The sequence below is a fragment of the Eucyclogobius newberryi genome, unplaced genomic scaffold, assembly GCF_026437365.1.
Source record: "Eucyclogobius newberryi isolate DKJ021-1_F unplaced genomic scaffold, fEucNew1.0.hap1 SCAF_22, whole genome shotgun sequence".
In the NCBI taxonomy this organism is placed as follows: Eukaryota; Metazoa; Chordata; class Actinopteri; order Gobiiformes; family Gobiidae; genus Eucyclogobius; species Eucyclogobius newberryi.
In genome coordinates, this window is record NW_027315857.1 from 25311861 (window position 1) to 25331012 (window position 19152).

The 19152-nt window shown below is 49.2% G+C and overlaps 2 protein-coding genes across 2 annotated transcripts in view; one reads left to right on the top strand and one right to left on the bottom strand.

Moving 5' to 3' along the window:
* Nucleotides 1-19152, bottom strand: part of LOC140371657 (uncharacterized) — a 45089-nt gene that overhangs the window by 24225 nt on the left and 1712 nt on the right. The window lies entirely within an intron of this gene.
* Nucleotides 12089-13109, top strand: LOC140372126 (uncharacterized). The gene has a single exon (XM_072459411.1). It carries the CDS (start codon nucleotides 12213-12215, stop codon nucleotides 13107-13109), a length of 897 nt encoding a protein of 298 aa, XP_072315512.1. The 5' UTR covers nucleotides 12089-12212.

The window sequence follows — 19152 nt, forward strand, 5'->3', positions numbered from 1 at the left end:
CTCACCACACGGATTATAAAGGTTAACCACAGTAACAGCTTCACCACCCAGCCAGACCCTCACCGCCAGAGCCTCCGGCGCTTTACTCACACTGACAACAACGTAATTTAGGTCATCTCGGACAAACACAGCCACACCTCCGCCTCTACCCTGCTCCCTATCATTCCTAACACACACATACCCTTGTATCCCAAAACCCCACCTAGGTCGTAACCAAGTCTCCTGCACGCACATAACGTGAGGCTTGTTCAACAAGGTAGAGACAAAATGCTTAAATTCCTGGCCATTAGCACGAAGACTACGCGCATTCCATTGCAAGACAACCACCGCCATTATGAGCCCCCGGAACCTGACGGCGCATCGGGAGCCCCCCCACTCCCACTGCCAGAATGGGGCAGGGCGCCCTCCCGCAGCGCATCCTCTATCTCCGTCCACTCGGGGCCCCCAGCTCCAAAGTACTTCCCTGCAGCCTTAGCGATGATCTTAGTCTTTTCGGATCTCTTCTTGGTTTGCCCAGTACAGTTAATCACTTCCACTCTAAAGAGGAAGAAATCTTTCCTCTTCACAACCAGTACATCCTCCGCACCCACAGGGCCTCTGCCCGTGGAAGCCACACTCACAGGCATCCCAGTGGGGACCTCCCCCTGGCCGCGGGCAACGCTGCCCCCTCCCCTGTCGCCTAGGACACCAGCAGCACTGGCAGCCCCCACTGCATCCACCGTCACCTGACTACCAGACACCTTCTTGACCGCATCCGCGTAGGATATGCCTTGAGAGGCTCTAACTTTTTGCACCTCAGCAGCCCTCTTGCTGAACACGCATCCCCCGTAGGCAGAGCTATGCTCTCCCCCACAGTTACAGCACTTGAGTTTTGCTCCGTCGTCACACTTCCCATACTTGTGGTCTCCTGCACATTTACCACACTTCTGCTTCCCTCTACAGACCGCTGCAATATGCCCAAAGCGCTGGCACTTGAAGCAACGCAGGGGCGGCAGAACATATGTGCGTACGCCATAGCGCATGTACCCAACGCACACCACACGAGGCAGGATCCCACCTTCAAATCTAATCATTATCGACAGGCTGTCACACCTTACCCCATCCCGGGTCATCTTCAACCGCCTAGCATCCACCACCTTAGCTCCAGTCAAATTCTCCTTTATGTCATCCACAGATGTCGTCGTAGGGACGCCTACTATAACTCCCCTGACCGTGCCTCTTACAGCATCAGACACAAGAATGTCCTTCCCCCCCAGACACTTAGCTTCAATCGCCTTCCTTTGCTGAGCCACGTCCTTGCACACGACCAGCAGCGAGCCATCCCTAAGGACACTCGGATGCTTGACCACTCCCACAGCTACAGTCAGGCTCCTTGTCAACGGCATCGGATCCCACCCCTTAAAGGACGCATTATCCTGCGCGAGCTTTATGAACACCTTACACTCTGAACTCACATCCCCGACATCTGCAACCCCCCCGCCCTGCTCCTCACTGAGAGAGCCCTCCATAGACGAGCAAGAAGACGCCCTACGCTGCACAGGATCAGTGGCTCCAGGGGAGTCCTCCCCGCTGTTCATATCGTCACCGACCAGGTCACGCTTTCAGAGACCGACCGGCTTTATTCCAGGGAGACTCTTCTTCATCTTCCTCTCCTTCTTTGACGTTCGGTGCTTCCACCGTACAGCTTTATTCTTCAGGCTTCATTCTATAGGCTTTAATATGTCCACTGATGTCGCTGCTTGGTAGCCGTGCGTCTACGAGACTGGGCGAGGACAGGAGATCACCCCCACCCCCATCTCGTCACTCTGATCACTCTGACTCCCCAAAAGCAGACCCCCATCACTCCGACTCCCATTTAGCGCCTTTAGCCTGTTTTCTATATCTGCCCAATCAAGCTCCTTTGTTCCAAGGAATCTCCCTGCATTAGCAATGATCCTGATCCTTTCAGTTCTGCTTTGAGTCTGAGCAGCACAGTTTACAACATCCACCATAAAGAGTACAAAATCCTCTCTATCCACAACCAGGGTATTCTCATTAATTCTGGAACCTGCACACTTGGGACCTCCACTCTTGAAACCTTCACACTTCTTGGGAGCCACGCTGGCCTTTCTCATTTCGCCCTGGCTGGGAGCAGTGCTGGCTCCTCTCTCTGTATTTACTCTAAACTCGTTACTTGAAACTTTCTTGACTGCATCTGCATAGGATATACCTTGAGAGACCTTTATTTTATGCACCTCAGCAGCTCTTTTGCTAAACCTGCATCCCCCGTAGGCAGAGCTATGTTCTTCCCCACAGTTACAGCACTTCAGTTTTGCTCCCACGTCACACTTCCTGTTTGCTGTAGTCGCTCCAGGCGCCGCGGGGAACGAGCTCCGTGTGAAACAAGCGCCACAGTAAGTAGTTCCGCGTGCCACAGACGTCACACAGGTTTAGTTAAATATTAAACTAATCGTAATCAAAGTTTAGTTTAGTTTATGAAGATCCCCATTAGCTCCTGAAAACCAGTTGCTATTCTCCCTGAGGTCTCCTTTTATTCTAATGGTTTCAGCCCTCCTCTCCTTGAACCGACACCTTAACGTGGTGGAGGGGTTTGAGTGCCCGAATGATCCCGGGAGCTATGTTGTCGGGGGCTTCATGCCCCTGGTAGGGTCCCCCAAGGCAAACAGGTCCTAGGTGACGGGTTAGACAAAGATCGGTTCAGAAGCCTCTTATGACGACGACACGAACAAGGCCGTTTACGTCGCCCGGATCGGCGTCACCGGGGCCCCATCCTGGAGCCAGGCCTGGGATGGGTGCTCCATGGCGAGCGCCTGGTGGCCGGGTCTTACCCCACGGGGCCCGGCCGGGCACAGCCCGAAAGAGCGACGTGGGGCCGCCCTCCCGTGGGCCCACCACCCGCAGGAGGATCCATAAGGGGCCGGTGCAGAGAGATCTGGGCGGCAGTCGACGGCAGGGGCCTCGGCGACCAGATCTCCAGACACAGAGACTAACTCTGGGGACATGGAATGTCACCTCGCTGGGGGGGAAAGAGCCTGAGCTTGTGCGGGAGGTTGAGCGATACCGACTAGATATAGTCGGCCTCACCTCCACGCACAGTTTGGGCTCTGGAACCCATCTCCTCGAGAGGGGCTGGACGCTCCACTTCTCTGGTGTTGCCCGCGGGGAGAGGCGGCGGGCTGGTGTGGGCTTGCTGATAGCCCCTCAGCTCAGCCGCCACGTGTTGGAGTTTACCCCGGTGAACGAGAGGGTCGCGTCCCTCCGCCTTCGGGTGGGGGACAGGTCTCTCACTGTTGTGGCGGCCTACGGGCCGAACAGCAGTGCAGAGTACCCGGCCTTCTTGGAGTCCTTGGGAGGGGTACTGGACAGTGCACCGACCGGGGACTCCGTTGTTCTACTGGGGGACTTCAACGCCCACGTGGGCAATGACAGTGACACCTGGAGAGGGGTGATCGGGAAGAACGGCTTCCCCGATCTGAACCCGAGCGGTGTTCAGTTATTGGACTTCTGTGCTAGCCACGGATTGTCCATAACGAACACCATGTTCAAGCACAAGGGTGTCCATCAGTGCAAATGGCACCAGGACACCCTAGGCCGGAGGTCAATGATCGACTTTGTTGTCGTGTCATCAGACCTCCGGCCGCGTGTCTTGGACACTCTGGTGAAGAGAGGGGCAGAGTTGTCAACCGATCACCACCTGGTGGTGAGTTGGATCCGCTGGCAGAGGAGGAAGCCGGACAGACTTGGCAGACCCAAGCGCATTGTGAGGGTCTGTTGGGAACGTCTAGTGGAGCCCTCTGTCAGTAGGGTATTCAACTCGCACCTCCGGGAGAGCTTCTCCCATGTCCCGGGGGAGGTTGGGGACATTGAGTCCGAGTGGACCATGTTCTCCGCCTCCATTGTTGATGCGGCTGCTCGGAGCTGTGGTCGCAAGGTCTCCGGTGCCTGTCGTGGCGGCAACCCCCGAACCCGGTGGTGGACACCGGAAGTAAGGGATGCCGTCAGACTGAAGAAGGAGGCCTATCAGGCCACTCTGGCTTGTAGGTCTCCGGAGGTCATCGACGGGTATCGGCAGGCCAAGCGAGCCGCGGCTCTTGCTGTCGCAGAGGCAAAAACCCGGGCCTGGGAGGAGTTCGGGGAGGCCATGGAGGAGGACTATCGGTCGGCACCAAAGAAATTCTGGCAAACCGTCCGGCGCCTCAGGAGGGGGAAGCAGTGTCTCACCAACACCGTTTACGGTGCGGGTGGAGGCCTGCTGACCTCAACTGGGGATGTCGTCGGACGGTGGAAGGAATACTTTGAGGATCTCCTTAATCCCTCAGTCACGTCTTCCGAAGAGGAAGTGGAGACCGGGGACTCGGTGGCTGGCTCATCCATCACCCAAGCTGAAGTCACTGAGGTTGTTCGCAAACTCCTCGGTGGCAGGGCTCCGGGGGTGGATGAGATCCGCCCTGAGTACCTAAAGTATCTGGATGTTGTAGGACTGTCTTGGTTGACACGTCTCTGCAACATCGCGTGGCGTTCGGGGACCGTGCCTCTGGACTGGCAGACCGGGGTGGTGGTCCCTCTGTTCAAGAAGGGGGACCGGAGGGTGTGTTCCAACTACAGAGGGATCACACTCCTCAGCCTCCCGGGTAAGGTCTATTCCAAGGTACTGGAGAGGAGAATCCGACCGATAGTCGAACCTCGGATTCAGGAGGAGCAGAGTGGTTTTCGTCCCGGTCGTGGAACACTGGACCAGCTCTATACCCTCCATCGGGTGCTCGAGGGTTCATGGGAGTTTGCCCAACCAGTCCATATGTGTTTTGTGGATCTGGAGAAGGCTTTCGACCGTGTCCCTCGGGGTGTCCTTTGGGGGGTGCTCCGGGAGTACGGGGTCCGGGGCCCTTTGCTCAGGGCTGTCCGGTCCCTGTATGACCGGAGCAGGAGCTGTGTTCGCATTGCCGGCAGTAAGTCAGACCTGTTCCCAGTGCATGTTGGACTCCGCCAGGGCTGCCCTTTGTCACCGGTTCTGTTCATAATTTTTATGGACAGAATTTCTAGGCGCAGTCAGGGGTCGGAGGGTGTCCGGTTTGGGGACCACAGGATCTCATCTCTGCTGTTTGCAGACGATGTTGTCCTGATGGCTCCATCAAACCCGGACCTGCAACATGCACTGGGACGGTTTGCAGCCGAGTGTGAAGCGGCTGGGATGAGAATCAGCACCTCCAAATCCGAGTCCATGGTTCTCGACCGGAAAAAGGTGGCTTGCCCTCTCCAGGTGGGTGGGGTGTCCTTGCCCCAAGTGGAGGAGTTCAAGTATCTCGGGGTTCACGAGTGAGGGAAGGATGGAGCGTGAGATCGACAGGCGGATCGGTGCAGCGGCTGCAGTGATGCAATCGCTGCATCGGACCGTTGTGGTAAAGAGGGAGCTGAGCCGAAAGGCAAAGCTCTCTATTTACCGGTCGGTCTACGTTCCTACCCTCACCTATGGTCATGAGCTTTGGGTAGTGACCGAAAGAACAAGATCGCGGATACAAGCGGTCGAAATGAGTTTCCTCCGCCGTGTGGCTGGGCGCTCCCTTAGAGATAAGGTGAGGAGCTCGGCCACACGGGGGGAGCTCGGAGTAGAGCCGCTGCTCCTCCACGTCGAGAGGAGCCAGCTGAGGTGGCTCGGGCATCTGTTTCGGATGCCTCCTGGGCGCCTCCCTCGGGAGGTGTTTCAGGCATGTCCCACCGGGAAGAGGCCCCGGGGAAGACCCAGGACACGCTGGAGAGACTATGTCTCTCGGCTGGCCTGGGAACGCCTCGGGATCCCCCCGGAGGAGTTAGAGGAAGTGTCTGGGGAGAAGGAAGTCAGGGAGTCCCTGCTCAGACTGCTGCCCCCGCGACCCGGCCCCGGATAAAGCGGCAGAAGATGGATGGATGGATGGTTTCAGCCCTAGCATTAGCCCTTTAGTAAAAAAGAATGAGCAGCACTTGTTAAACAGTTCAGCCCTGATTTCTGATGAGACGAAATGTTCTGCTGGTCCCCTAAAACTCGAAGCTCAAATTAGGCTAAACGCATTAGCTGTCAGATTCAAAGTTTGCATTGTGGAGGCATAAAACGATCAGAGTGTGACTTTAATCCACCAAACTACAGAAGGCCCAATGCTAATGTTTCATAAATATGTTTCACAAGGTGTTTGACTATTTCAACATGTTTAGCCTGGTGACCCCTGCCCTGCAGCCTGGTTGGTGACCCCTGCCCTGCAGCCTGGTTGGTGACCCCTGCCCTGCATCCTGGTTGGTGGCCCCTGCCCTGCAGCCTGGTTGGTGACCCTTGCCCTGCAGCCTGGTTGGTGACCCCTGCCCTGCAGCCTGGTTGGTGACCCCTGCCCTGCATCCTGGTTGGTGGCCCCTGCCCTGCAGCCTGGTTGGTGACCCTTGCCCTGCAGCCTGGTTGGTGACCCCTGCCCTGCAGCCTGGCTGGTGACCCCCGCCCTGCAGCCTGGCTGGTGACCCCTGCCCTGCATCCTGGTTGGTGGCCCCTGCAGCCTGGTTGGTGACTCCTGCCCTGCAGCCTGGTTGGTGACCCCTGCCCTGCAGCCTGGTTGGTGACCCCTGCCCTGCAGCCTGGTTGGTGACCCCTGCCCTGCAGCCTGGTTGGTGACCCCTGCCCTGCAGCCTGGTTGGTGACCCCTGCCCTGCAGCCTGGCTGGTGACCCCTGCCCTGCAGCCTGGTTGGTGACCCCTGCCCTGGTTGGTGACCCCTGCCCTGGTTGGTGACCCCTGCCCTGGTTGGTGACCCCTGCCCTGCAGCCTGGTTGGTGACCCCTGCCCTGCAGCCTCCCCTGCCCTGCAGCCTGGTTGGTGACCCCTGCCCTGCAGCCTGGTTGGTGACCCCTGCCCTGCAGCCTGGCTGGTGACCCCTGCAGCCTGGCTGGTGACCCCTGCCCTGGTTGGTGACCCCTGCCCTGCAGCCTGGTTGGTGACCCCTGCCCTGGTTGGTGACCCCTGCCCTGGTTGGTGACCCCTGCCCTGGTTGGTGACCCCTGCCCTGCAGCCTGGTTGGTGACCCCTGCCCTGCAGCCTGGTTGGTGACCCCTGCCCTGCAGCCTGGCTGGTGACCCCTGCCCTGCAGCCTGGTTGGTGACCCCTGCCCTGCAGCCTGGCTGGTGACCCCTGCCCTGCAGCCTGGCTGGTGGCCCCTGCCCTGCAGCCTGGCTGGTGGCCCCTGCCCTGCAGCCTGGCTGGTTACCCCTGCCCTGCAGCCTGGTTACCCCTGCCCTGGTTGGTGACCCCTGCCCTGGTTGGTGACCCCTGCCCTGGTTGGTGACCCCTGCCCTGCAGCCTGGTTGGTGACCCCTGCCCTGCAGCCTGGTTGGTGACCCCTGCCCTGCAGCCTGGTTGGTGACCCCTGCCCTGCAGCCTGGTTGGTGACCCTTGCCCTGCAGCCTGGTTGGTGACCCCTGCCCTGCAGCCTGGTTGGTGACCCCTGCCCTGCAGCCTGGTTGGTGACCCTTGCCCTGCAGCCTGGTTGGTGACCCCTGCCCTGCAGCCTGGTTGGTGACCCCTGCCCTGCAGCCTGGCTGGTGACCCCTGCCCTGCAGCCTGGTTGGTGACCCCTGCCCTGGTTGGTGACCCCTGCCCTGGTTGGTGACCCCTGCCCTGCAGCCTGGTTGGTGACCCCTGCCCTGCAGCCTGGTTGGTGACCCCTGCCCTGCAGCCTGGTTGGTGACCCCTGCCCTGCAGCCTGGTAAGCCCCCCCTAGGAAGAAGAAAACACTTGGTGCCCCCCTACTCTCCGCTGCGACTTTAATACGCCGGGCGTATAAACTCCGCATCCCCGATATTCATTTGGTTTCATGCTGTCGCTGCAACATTAAAGACACAGAAGACACGCTGGTCTTTCCTCGTCTCCACCGCAGTCACAGTGAAGACCAGTGCTACAAACACTTCCTCATATTTACTCCTTATTAGCTTTTGGTTGACTTTTGTTTGTCTCGTTATTAGGGAAGTCACAATATTCATTTTAGTCACGATTATCATGAGGAGAAATATCACGATTTTACGATTATTCACAATTATCAGAAAAAACAAACATTTATATTGTATTTTTACAAATAAACTTTCTTACTCTTTAATACAGCGTATTAATTAAAGAATAAAATGGCCGCAAATGGATTAAATAATATAAAAGTATGCTTATTGGCCCCTCATTGCAACTCTTTGAAGCATTATTTAATTTATTAATGAGATGAGCCCTATATTAACGCTCGGGGGAGGGGCTTGAGACTTCAAAGTCACTTTCCTTTGGCTCACGCAAACAACAAACAGATTTGTGAAGAATAAAAAAGCATTTACAGGTAAGATTATGCTCTGGCACTACCTGTCTCCCCTCTCTCTTTCCCTCCCTCTCCCGCTCTCCTCCTTTGAGCTTGAGCGTTCAGTGGCTCCACGTTGGGCTTGCACTGAGCCACAGTCCCGTAAAGTTAGCGTCATATTCACAGATTTGGACTTCAGAGGTCAATCTTAAACGCAAAAGTCTTTACAGATCATATACACGCCAAAATACTCACATTTACACTGCCTAGCGACTAGGCTCCACCCATTCGGAGCTGTGTAATTCACTGCGCCCAAAATACGCATCTGATTTTTAAAAACGAGGTTGTAGTCGCTTGGCAGTGTAAATATGAGTTTTTTGGCATGTGTATGATCTGTAAAGACTTTTGCGTTTTGGAGCTATTGACCTCGGAAGTCCGAATCTGAATATGACGCTAACTTTCAATTCAATTTATTTTTGCAAGGCCCAAAATCACAACAACAGTTTCCTCTGAGGGCCACAGTGAGAAATTAATCAACAATGTCTGTGGTGGCGAGGGACGATGTCCCAGGGTCCTCTGTCCTTAGACCCTCCTTCTGTCCTTAGACCCTCCTTCTGTCCTTAGACCCTCCTTCTGTCATTAGACCCTCCTTCTGTCCTTAGACCCTCCTTCTGTCCTTAGACCCTCCTTCTCGGCCAGGAAAAACTACAAAAAACCTCTTTGGGAAAAAGTATAAGCCTGGGTTAGTTCCAGATGAAGGAGAGATCTGACTCTCACAGACGAGAGGGAGACTGGAGCTGGACCCACTCCTCAGGCAGATGAGGGACCGTCCACACAGGGCAGGGACCGCTTCACCAGGAGAGGGACATCTGGGTCCACAGGTCCTAAGGAGTGAGAGAAAGAAAAAGAAGGCGGTGAACAGTTTGCAAGTGGAATTAAAAAATAAATATTGTTAGAATAAGTCAGAAGAAGAGGATAGAGCTCAAGCTGTCATACTTCCCCCAGCACAGTTACTCCTAGGGCAGCGTAGCTAAAGCTGTGGGTTTATATTTCTGTTCCTAACTGGTCTGACCATAAGCGATTTCAAAGAAACTTTACCTGACGGGGCCAGATTCCAAAATCTCGACGTGTCCAAAGCGTCCAACACGCAAACGCCCCTGACGCGTTGCGTCCAACGCTCAAAACGCAGGATTTGCGTCGCAAGAACGCGCGTCCACATAGACTTTGAATGTAAACTGGACGCTTTGATGCCGCGGAGTGAATGGTCCATTAGAAAATTAGAAAACGCCCCCCTCAAGATCCCCTGCCATAAAGATGTAGTCAATGTGTGTAGCATCAGGGGCCTATTTATGGCTCTGCTTGGAGAGAACAGCCTGATAACCGGGGACCCAAGGATGTCCCGTATGCAGTAAACATCCAGCACATTCTTTCATCAATATACTTGTATTTGTATATATTACACACACACTTACTCGATTGAGAGCATCCTCACATACTGCATTTTTATTTTTACTTTTCAAATTTAAACTAACAAAACGGAACCAAAAAAAAGCACAAATAGGACTGCCCCTAAAGTTTAGGCACATATTGGCCAAGCGTGTAAGTCCCCTTTGGTCCAAAGTCTGTCAGATGAGTCAATTTTCAAATTAAGAAGGTAATCTTTTCCATTTTTCACATTTTAATGTAATTTCCTCCTCCAAAGCCAGAACCTGTTACACTGTCCACGTTCTTATAGAAACTGTAAAGTCGTGTAATGTTCATTTCATAACTCACTGAAACTTGTGAAAATGACTTGATGAGTGACGAGGAATTCACAGTTAAACACAGCCACTTGAAACTCGTGTCAATTTCTTAATTTAATATCTTACTTGACGTGTCCTTTTTCTGTGTTCATGGCAGATCTACAAAGTCCATCAGAAGAATGGGGTTCCCCTGTGACCAGTGTGGAAAGAGATGGCGCTATGCTTCTGCACTCAAACAACACTACAGAAGTCACACAGGAGAAAAAACATACGAGTGTGACCAGTGTGGAAACAGTTTTTCTACATCAACTGCTCTCAAGAACCACTCCAGAATCCACACTGGGGAAAGGCCATTCAGCTGTGAATCTTGTGAAAAGGCATTTTCACGCTCAAGCCACTTAATATCTCACATGAGAGTCCACACTGGAGAAAAACCATACAGCTGTAATTTTTGTGATCATAGGTTTACACAAGCATATTCTCTTAAAGAACACAAGCGGATCCACACAGGAGAGAAGCCTTTTGAGTGTGACCAGTGTGGAAAATCATTTAGGACCAAAGGGCTGCTCTCAGATCACCAGCGGATCCACAGAGATGAGAGGTCCTACCGATGTGACCAGTGTGAGAAGGCTTTTAGAAGACCACATGACCTCTCCAAGCACTACCGAACCCACACGGGAGAAAAACCATACAGCTGTCATTGTGGGAAGAGGTTTGCTCTCCAAATTACAAAAAGCACCTCAGAATCCACTCTGGAGAAAGACCTTACAGCTGTACTATTTGTGGTCAGAGGTTTGTACAAGAGCATTCTCTCAAGGAACACAAGAAGATCCACACTGGACAAAAGCCATTTGTCTGTGAAGAGTGTGGGAAAGCAGTTCGATACCAGTCGAATCATCAGAGACATGTTCAAATCTGCCGCTCTAAACAGAAAAGCTGCAGCTCAGACCAGTGTCTAATGGAAACTAAAGGAGACGGAGCTGCTGAGGCTGGATCAGGTCCACAGACCTGTTGGCTCTGTAGGTGAACTGCAGGGGGTCCAGCAGGGGGGAGGTGTGGGACTTGAGGTGGGGGAGGACCAGGCGTTCAAATGACTTCATGACTTCAGACGTCAGCGCCACAGGTCTGTAGTCATTAAGTCCAGTGATCCGGGGCTTCTTGGGGACAGGGACAATGATGGACGACTTGAAGCTGGGACATGGCATGATTCCAGGGAGGTGTTAAAAATGCCAGTGAAGACAGGGGCCACCTCGCCTGCACAGTGTCTTAAGGTGGCCGGAGTGACACCGTCTGGTCCGGCAGCTTTTCACGGGTTGGATTTACAAAATAGTCTGCTTACATCCTGTTCCTGAACTGTGGGGGAGGTGGGGGGGACCGGGGTTGGGTTGGTAGAAGTGGCCACAGTGGGGGAGGGGGTGTCAAATCTGCAGTAGAAGGAATTGACTTGTCGGGCCAGTTTTCTGTCATCTACTGTAGATGACAGAAAACTGGCCCGACAAGTTAATGTAGTCTGTAGATGATCTACAGAAGGGGGGGGGGGCTCTGGGCTTGTAGTGTGTGAGAAGCCGGAGCCCACTCCACACAGAGGCGGGGTCACTCCACACAGAGGCGGGGTCACTCCACACAGAGGCGGGGTCACTCCACACAGAGGCGGGGTCACTCCACACAGAGGCGGTTGTTGTTTGAGAATTGCTGCTTCAGATGCGTGTTGTACTGGGCTCTAGCTCTCGACACCTCCCTGCTAAACCCGTACTTTGCATCTTTGTAGCGTTCTCTATCGCCGGCCCTGTGCGCTGCCTCCTTCTGCTGTCTCAACTGCCTCAGTTTGGGTGAGAACCAGCGTTTGTCGTTGTTGAAAGTGACTTTGGTGTGTGATGGTATAATGCTGTCCTCACATTATCTAATGTATGACATCACAGTGTCTGTATACTCATCCAAACCATCTGTGGCAGCTCTACAATGAGCACCGAAACGCTGAGGATGGATGCCTCGACGTTCTTGCATTAATCAGAGGAGTTAATTTCATAACTTACTGAAGCTTGTGAAAATGATTCTTACTTTTTCCATAACAACACCACTCTCAACAGTGATGAGGAATTGACAAAAGTATAAGTTCTTTATTTAACATTATTATTACTTCATGTCTTCTTTTTCCGTGTTCATGGCAGATCGAAAAGTCTGTCAGAAGAATGGGGTTCACCTGTGACCAGTGTGGAAAGACATGGAGGTCAGCTTCAGCACTCAAGACACACTACAGAACTCACACAGGGGAAAAGCCATACAAGTGTGACCAGTGTGGAAACTATTTTTCTCAAGCAAGTGCTCTGAAGAAACACTACAGAACTAGAGAAAATCTTCACAGCTGTGATGTTTGTGAGAAGGCATTTTCCCAGCCAAGCAGCTTAATAACACACATGAGAATCCACACTGGAGAAAAACCTTACAGGTATAATGTTTGTGAGAAGGCATTTTCAAGCACCTTAATAAAACACATGAAAATCCACACAGGAGAGAAACCTTACAGCTGTGATGTTTGTGAGAAGGCATTTCCCCAGTCAAGCCAGTTAGTATCACACATGAGACGCCACACTGGAGAAAAACCTTACAGCTGTCATGTTTGTGAGAAGGCAGACTCAAGCGGCTTAATACAACACATGAGAGTCCACACTGGAGAGAAACCTTACAGCTGTCATGTTTGTGAGAAGGCATTTTCAGACTCAAGCGGCTTAATACAACACATGAGAATCCACACTGGAGAAAAACCTTACAGTTGTGATGTTTGTGGTCAGGGGTTTGGACAAGAGCATTCACTCAAACAACACAAGAGGATCCACACTGGAGAGAAGCCATTTTTCTGTGAAGGGTGTGGAAAGGCTTTTAGATCGGAGTGGAATCACAAGAGACATGTTCAATTCTGCCGCTCTAAAGAGCAAAGCTGCAGCTCTGACCAGTGTGGGAGATCTTTCAGCAGACCGGCTCATCTGAAGGCGCATCGTCTTGAACAAATTAAAGGAAACGGCGCTTTAATACAAAGCAAACAAGAGGGGAGACCAGGCACAGCCCCGTCTCACCCCTCTTTTCATTAGCCATTGATTCATTCTTGATGTTGGACTCGCATAAAGAGCCCCATTAGTTTTCACAATGAAGTCATTCATTTGAAATCTGTTCAGCACTTTGAATAAGGCCAGATAGCAGAGTCAAAAGCTTTCTCTATATTCAAACTAATTATTGTATTGTTGTTTAGTTGTTTTTGTATTTGGCTCATTATGTGTAAGGATCATCTTATGTTGTCTTGTGTTTGTCGTTTGGTTGTAAATCCTGTCTGATCAATGTGGATTAAGTTTGGGAGTATTTGTTCCATTTTTTGGGACATTATTGAGGTGTATAAACGATAGTCCACATTCAGAATAGAAATGGGTCTATATGAGGCACAGTCCAGTCGGTCCTTCCCTTCTTTGGGTATTAGAGATATGACTGCTTCTTTCCAACTAGGAGTGGAGGAGTTTTCTTTAGTGCCCAGTTAAAAGTTGTTAAAAGCAAAGGGATAAGTGTGTTTTTTAAAGCTTTATACCACTCTGAGGTGAACCCATCGCTCCTGGAGATTTATTCTTCTTTAGTCTTTTGATTGCTTGTTATGATTGTTATTTCAGCTCCTTCATTTTTATTTTGATCTTCTGTCATAAGAGGCAAACTGAGGGAGTCTAAAATAATTTATTTCAACTTTAACTCATGAGGTTTTGGAAAAATGTTTTGTTTTTTTTATAGAAGGTTGATTGAATTTTGTCTTGTTTGGTTTTGATTGCATTACTTACACTTACAATTACAATTTAGAAAATGTTGGCTCATTTTTGTAATACGTGTGTTTGGTAAAGAGCATGTTCTTGACTATTTTTGTGAGGGCAAATCATTATTTTAATTTTCTGTAACACCTGAGGATTCCCCTGATTTAACTCCAGCAATTTTAGTTTTTTCTTGTCCGTTTTGTTTTTTGTTTTGCCTAAGCCAGGGGTCGCCATCCTGCGCATGAGGCCACACTAGGAGGGCCCTGCTAGCGCCCTCCTAGTGTGGCCTCCTATATTTGTTGTTTTAATATGGTTTCTGTAAGAGGACAAACATGACGCATTCTTAACGTTTTCAAATGCTGTGAACATGTTTATAATATTACATTTCAACATTTCTATCAACGAAGATTTGCGTCATAGCCTGCGAAGCTCGTTTCAGCGCAGCGCACATGGGCGGGGCAGTGCCTGTTGTAAACAAACCGTAACTGAAGAAAAGAGGAAAAAAGAGGATTCCAGGAAGAAGGGACCAAATCATTTGCTTTCATTGCCAATGCAGAAGGACTGTCTGCATGTTTGTTTGTCATGAGAAGTTGTCAAATAACAAGAAGAGTCATAAAGACATTTCCAGGACATGAAGGATTCTCCGCAAAGACAGTGAAGGAAAGGGACATTCAAACGGCAGGAATTATCACCAATCGTCAAATCAAGGACATTAATTCAGCTCCAACACACTCAAGTGCCTGTGATGAGTCGTGTGACGTGATCGATATCGAACAGGCAGCGCTGTTATGCAGGAATGTGAACTTTGACGGGAGAAGAAATATCATATATATATAATTGCAGGCTGTGTTCAATTCCACTGTTGCCCAGATACGGGGGGAACGAGAAGAGGATTGTAATGTTAAGGTTTGAAGAGGAGTGTGTTTTTGTTTTTTCTAAACCTCTAAATAAAAATGACACCAAAAATCTGATTTCTTATTTGTATTTCTATATTTTCATCAATGCAACAAAATATGATGCATTAACGTTGTAATGGAAGTTAAACTTAAAGCACCAAATATCGTATAACCGATAAGTCACATGGTGTGTCTCTCTCCAGGGGGCGCTGCAGGGAAAATAAACATTTCATATGGAATGCTCATTATGTATTTGTAGCCTTGTCATTTTGATAGTGGATAATATAGCTAATATAAACGTACAGCCTTTGTTCCCTTCATATAAGGCTTATATAGGGCTTTTCATTTTTTGTGGCTCCAAACAGATTTGTGTTTAGTTTTTTTGGTCCGATTTGGCTGTTGCCGACCCCTGGCCGAAGTGATGCTTCAGTAGCATCTCAAATGATGGGGGAATGTTTATGTTTAATGTTTTATTTCCTTTGTACATATCGGTTTGATGTATTGCCACTCCCCTCTTGTGTTTGCCTCCGTATGATGAATGCATCTTTTAATAACAAACCCGAGCTCTTCTGGCACAGCGGCAGTTGCTTTTCGCCGCCTTCAGTGAGAAGAGTCTGGCTGCAGCTGACGGGCAGCGTCATGTCGAGTGGAGCGCCACATCTGCTTTAGTTTCACGCTTCACTACCGACTCTAACTTTACCCAACTTAACCATGCAGCTATCGTGAATTAATCATTTAGCCCTGTTTTTAATACGAGCGATCGCCGTTAGTGTTTTTTATCCCGGCGTTTTTGGCTCTTGCGCGCCTCCTGGTGGCAGAAAGTGAGGGCAGCATCCGAGAGCGAGGTCTGTTTTGGATGTTATTTGCTGTTTATTGCTGATATTTCTGTTGTTTTATTTTATATAATAGAGCATGTCACACCGAGGTGAAGTTGTTTGGATATTGCATATTCGACATATTCGCTCAGACGGAAGACACTATATGTATATATATATATATATATATATATATATACATATATATATATGTATATATATATACATATATATATATGTATATGTATATGTATATATATATATATATATATATATATATATGTATATATATATATATATATATATATATATATATAGTCCTTCTACTTTGGTGCCGCAATTAAAAGTCAACAAATGCTCAAACTAGTGTCAATCAGACCATGCTCTAACACCAGCTTTACTCTGATTTGTATTTAACAAAGAAAACCTAGTCCAGACACTGGTTTGTAGTGATGGGTCAAATGAAGCGCTGCGATGAGGCTTGTGTCAGTTTTGCTAATGTGGCGACAAAGAGGTAGGGTTATAGTTTAGACTACTAAATTCCCCACTAAATCCCCAATAAATTACCCACAATCCCAAATTCTATGCAACACCACCTAATTAGGGGTCCAGGAAACCCCACTAAAAAAGTCACTAAAATATATAAATGTACTATTATGTTGATTAGTTTTAGGGCATTTGTTTATTTGTGGGTTTGAGAACAAACTGACTTCTTTCCAGAATGATTGATTGAACTGGAAGTACAACATATCTAGCAGCTTGAGAGCTCCTTTTATCACACGTGGACAACATTGAATAAATAAAGTAGACTGAATAAATCAGCAGCTGTCCACAGGGGTGATGTTTTGTCAGGGGCCCAAGTAAATATATGCCTCCCACTAAAGTCATACAGAAATGAACATGTGAAAGTGAAAACATTAAAGCTCTTAGTTTATAAAGTATTCAAGAAATGTGCATCTCTTATTGCAGTTGTCACATCTTGTTGGGAATTTGGAGGAGCTTGTACATGAACTTTAAAATATCAAAGAAGATGTGACTAACTTAACTCATGACGTGGACGCTCAGTCAAACCTGAAAATCCATTTACATGTGTGAAAACAGAATCACAAAACTGTCAGTGAACAAAAATCACAGACTAGGAACTTGCATTGGTGAGTGAATGGTTGGCAAAGCCTAAAATGTTTACATTGCATATTCAGAGAAATTCAATTGCCAAACCCGATCCTTGTCATTAATTGGAATTATTTTGGATTAGTTTGGGGTGAATGGGGTGTGGCCTAGAGTGGGCGTACTCTCAAACATATTCCTAATTTAGACAAATATAAGTTAAACCAGCAAAATGACATGTAACCATAACAACAAACTGCAACAATGTCAATGAACACACATCATGAGCAGGTCATGAGGAAGTACATTAAATATGACAAACATTTCAAACTGTTTTTTTATTATTAATTTTGCATTTAAACATAGTGCACTCAAAACTTCAAAACAATACCATATATTACAAGTATATACACACTTTTATATACCGGTACACGTACATGTATACACACATCAGGTTGCTGTAACATTGCGGCGCTGGGCCGTGTGGATCCAGGCGGCAAGCTCCATTTTATTAGAGTTGGGGCCGAGCCGATCGTGTCTATGTCCCATGTGTGACTTTCATCAATGTTCAGGGGATCAAAAATGCCCGAGTATGAACATGAAAAATAGGAATAAGAAACCAGAATAAAGAATATCAGAATAAAGTCTAAAGATTATGTCTAAAGAATATTCTTTTAAGTCTCTTTAGCTCCAGTACTAGTTCGTTGAAGCTGAAGTTGTGTCATGTAGTTTAGTTAGTTGTTGTTGTTGTTGTTGTTGTTTTATGGCGGTTGGCATCCGAGTGTTGCATTACCGCCAGACTTTATTCTTCAGACGTTTCGTAGTCCTCAGACTCTGTCGTAGTCCGTAAAAGTACTCCTCCCATTGCTTTGGCGTTACAAAGCCCATGAGGTCATGATGTGTTTTTGTGACTAGAATAGTTGTTGTTGTTGTTGTTGTTGTTTTATGGCGGTTGGCATCCAAGTGTTGCATTACCGCCAGACTTTATTCCTCAGACTTTGTCGTAGTCCTCAGACTCTGTCGTAGTCCGTAAAAGTACTCCTTCCATTGCTTTGGTTGTTGTTGTTGTTGTTGTTGTTTTATGGCGGTTGGCATCCGAGTGTTGCATTACCGCCAGACTTTATTCCTCAGACGTTTCGTAGTCGTTGTTGTTGTTGTTGTTGTTGTTTTATGGCGGTTGGCATCCAAGTGTTGCATTACCGCCAGACTTTATTCCTCAGACTTTGTCGTAGTCCTCAGACTCTGTCGTCGTAGTCCTCAGACTCTGTCGTAGTCCGTAAAAGTACTCCTTCCATTGCTTTGGTGTTACAAAGCCCATGAGGTCATGATATGTCTTTGTGACCGGCTTTATTCCAGGGAGACTCTTCTTCATCTTCCTCTCCTTCTTTGACGTTCGGTGCTTCCACCGTACAGCTTTATTCTTCAGGCTTCATTCTATAGGCTTTAATATGTCCACTGATGTCGCCGCTTGGTAGCCGTGCGTCTACGAGACTGGGCGAGGACAGGAGACCACCCCCACCCCCATCTCGTCACTCTGATCACTCTGACTCCCCACAAGCAGACCCCCATCACTCCGACTCCCATTTAGCGCCTTTAGCCTGTTTTCTATATCTGCCCAATCAAGCTCCTTTGTTCCAAGGAATCTCCCTGCAGCTTTAGCAATGATCCTGATCCTTTCAGTTCTGCTTTGAGTCTGAGCAGCACAGTTTACAACATCCACCATAAAGAGTACAAAATCCTCTCTATCCACAACCAGGGTATTCTCATTAATTCTGGAACCTGCACACATGGGACCTCCACTCTTGAAACCTTCACACTTCTTGGGAGCCACGCTGGCCTCTCTCATTTCGCCCTGGCTGGGAGCAGCGCTGGCTCCTCTCTCTGTATTTACTCTAAACTCGTTACTTGAAACTTTCTTGACTGCATCTGCATAGGATATACCTTGAGAGACCTTTATTTTCTGCACCTCAGCAGCTCTTTTGCTAAACCTGCATCCCCCGTAGGCAGAGCTATGTTCTTCCCCACAGTTACAGCACTTCAGTTTTGCACCCACGTCACACTTCCCATACTCATGATCTCCTGCACATTTACCACACCTTTGCCTCCCTCTACAGACCGCTGCAATATGCCCAAAGCGCTGGCACTTAAAGCAACGCAGGGGCGGCGGAACATATGGCCTGACGCTATAGCACATGTACCCAATGAACACCTTACTAGGCAGGCACCTCCCTTCAAGTGTTACCATTACCGACAATAGTTGTTTTATGGCGGTTAGTTTAGTTAGTTATAGAGTTGGAAGTTGAAGAATGTGCCGAGGATGAGGAGGAAGAGCATGTTCTAACGAGCTTTGAACTCATTGGCTTTGAAACAATGCTTTATGACATAAGCAGACACAAAGTCTGAAGAATAAAGTCTGGCGGCAATGTAACACTTGTCTGAGGAATAAAGTCTGGCGGTAATGCAACACTTGGATGCCAACCGCCATAAAACAACAACAACAACAACAACAACTTGGATACCAGCCGCCTT

Bases quoted from the DNA above. Each gene is read 5' to 3' on its own strand.
- LOC140372126 (XM_072459411.1), top strand. From the start codon at position 12,213: ATGGGGTTCACCTGTGACCAGTGTGGAAAGACATGGAGGTCAGCTTCA.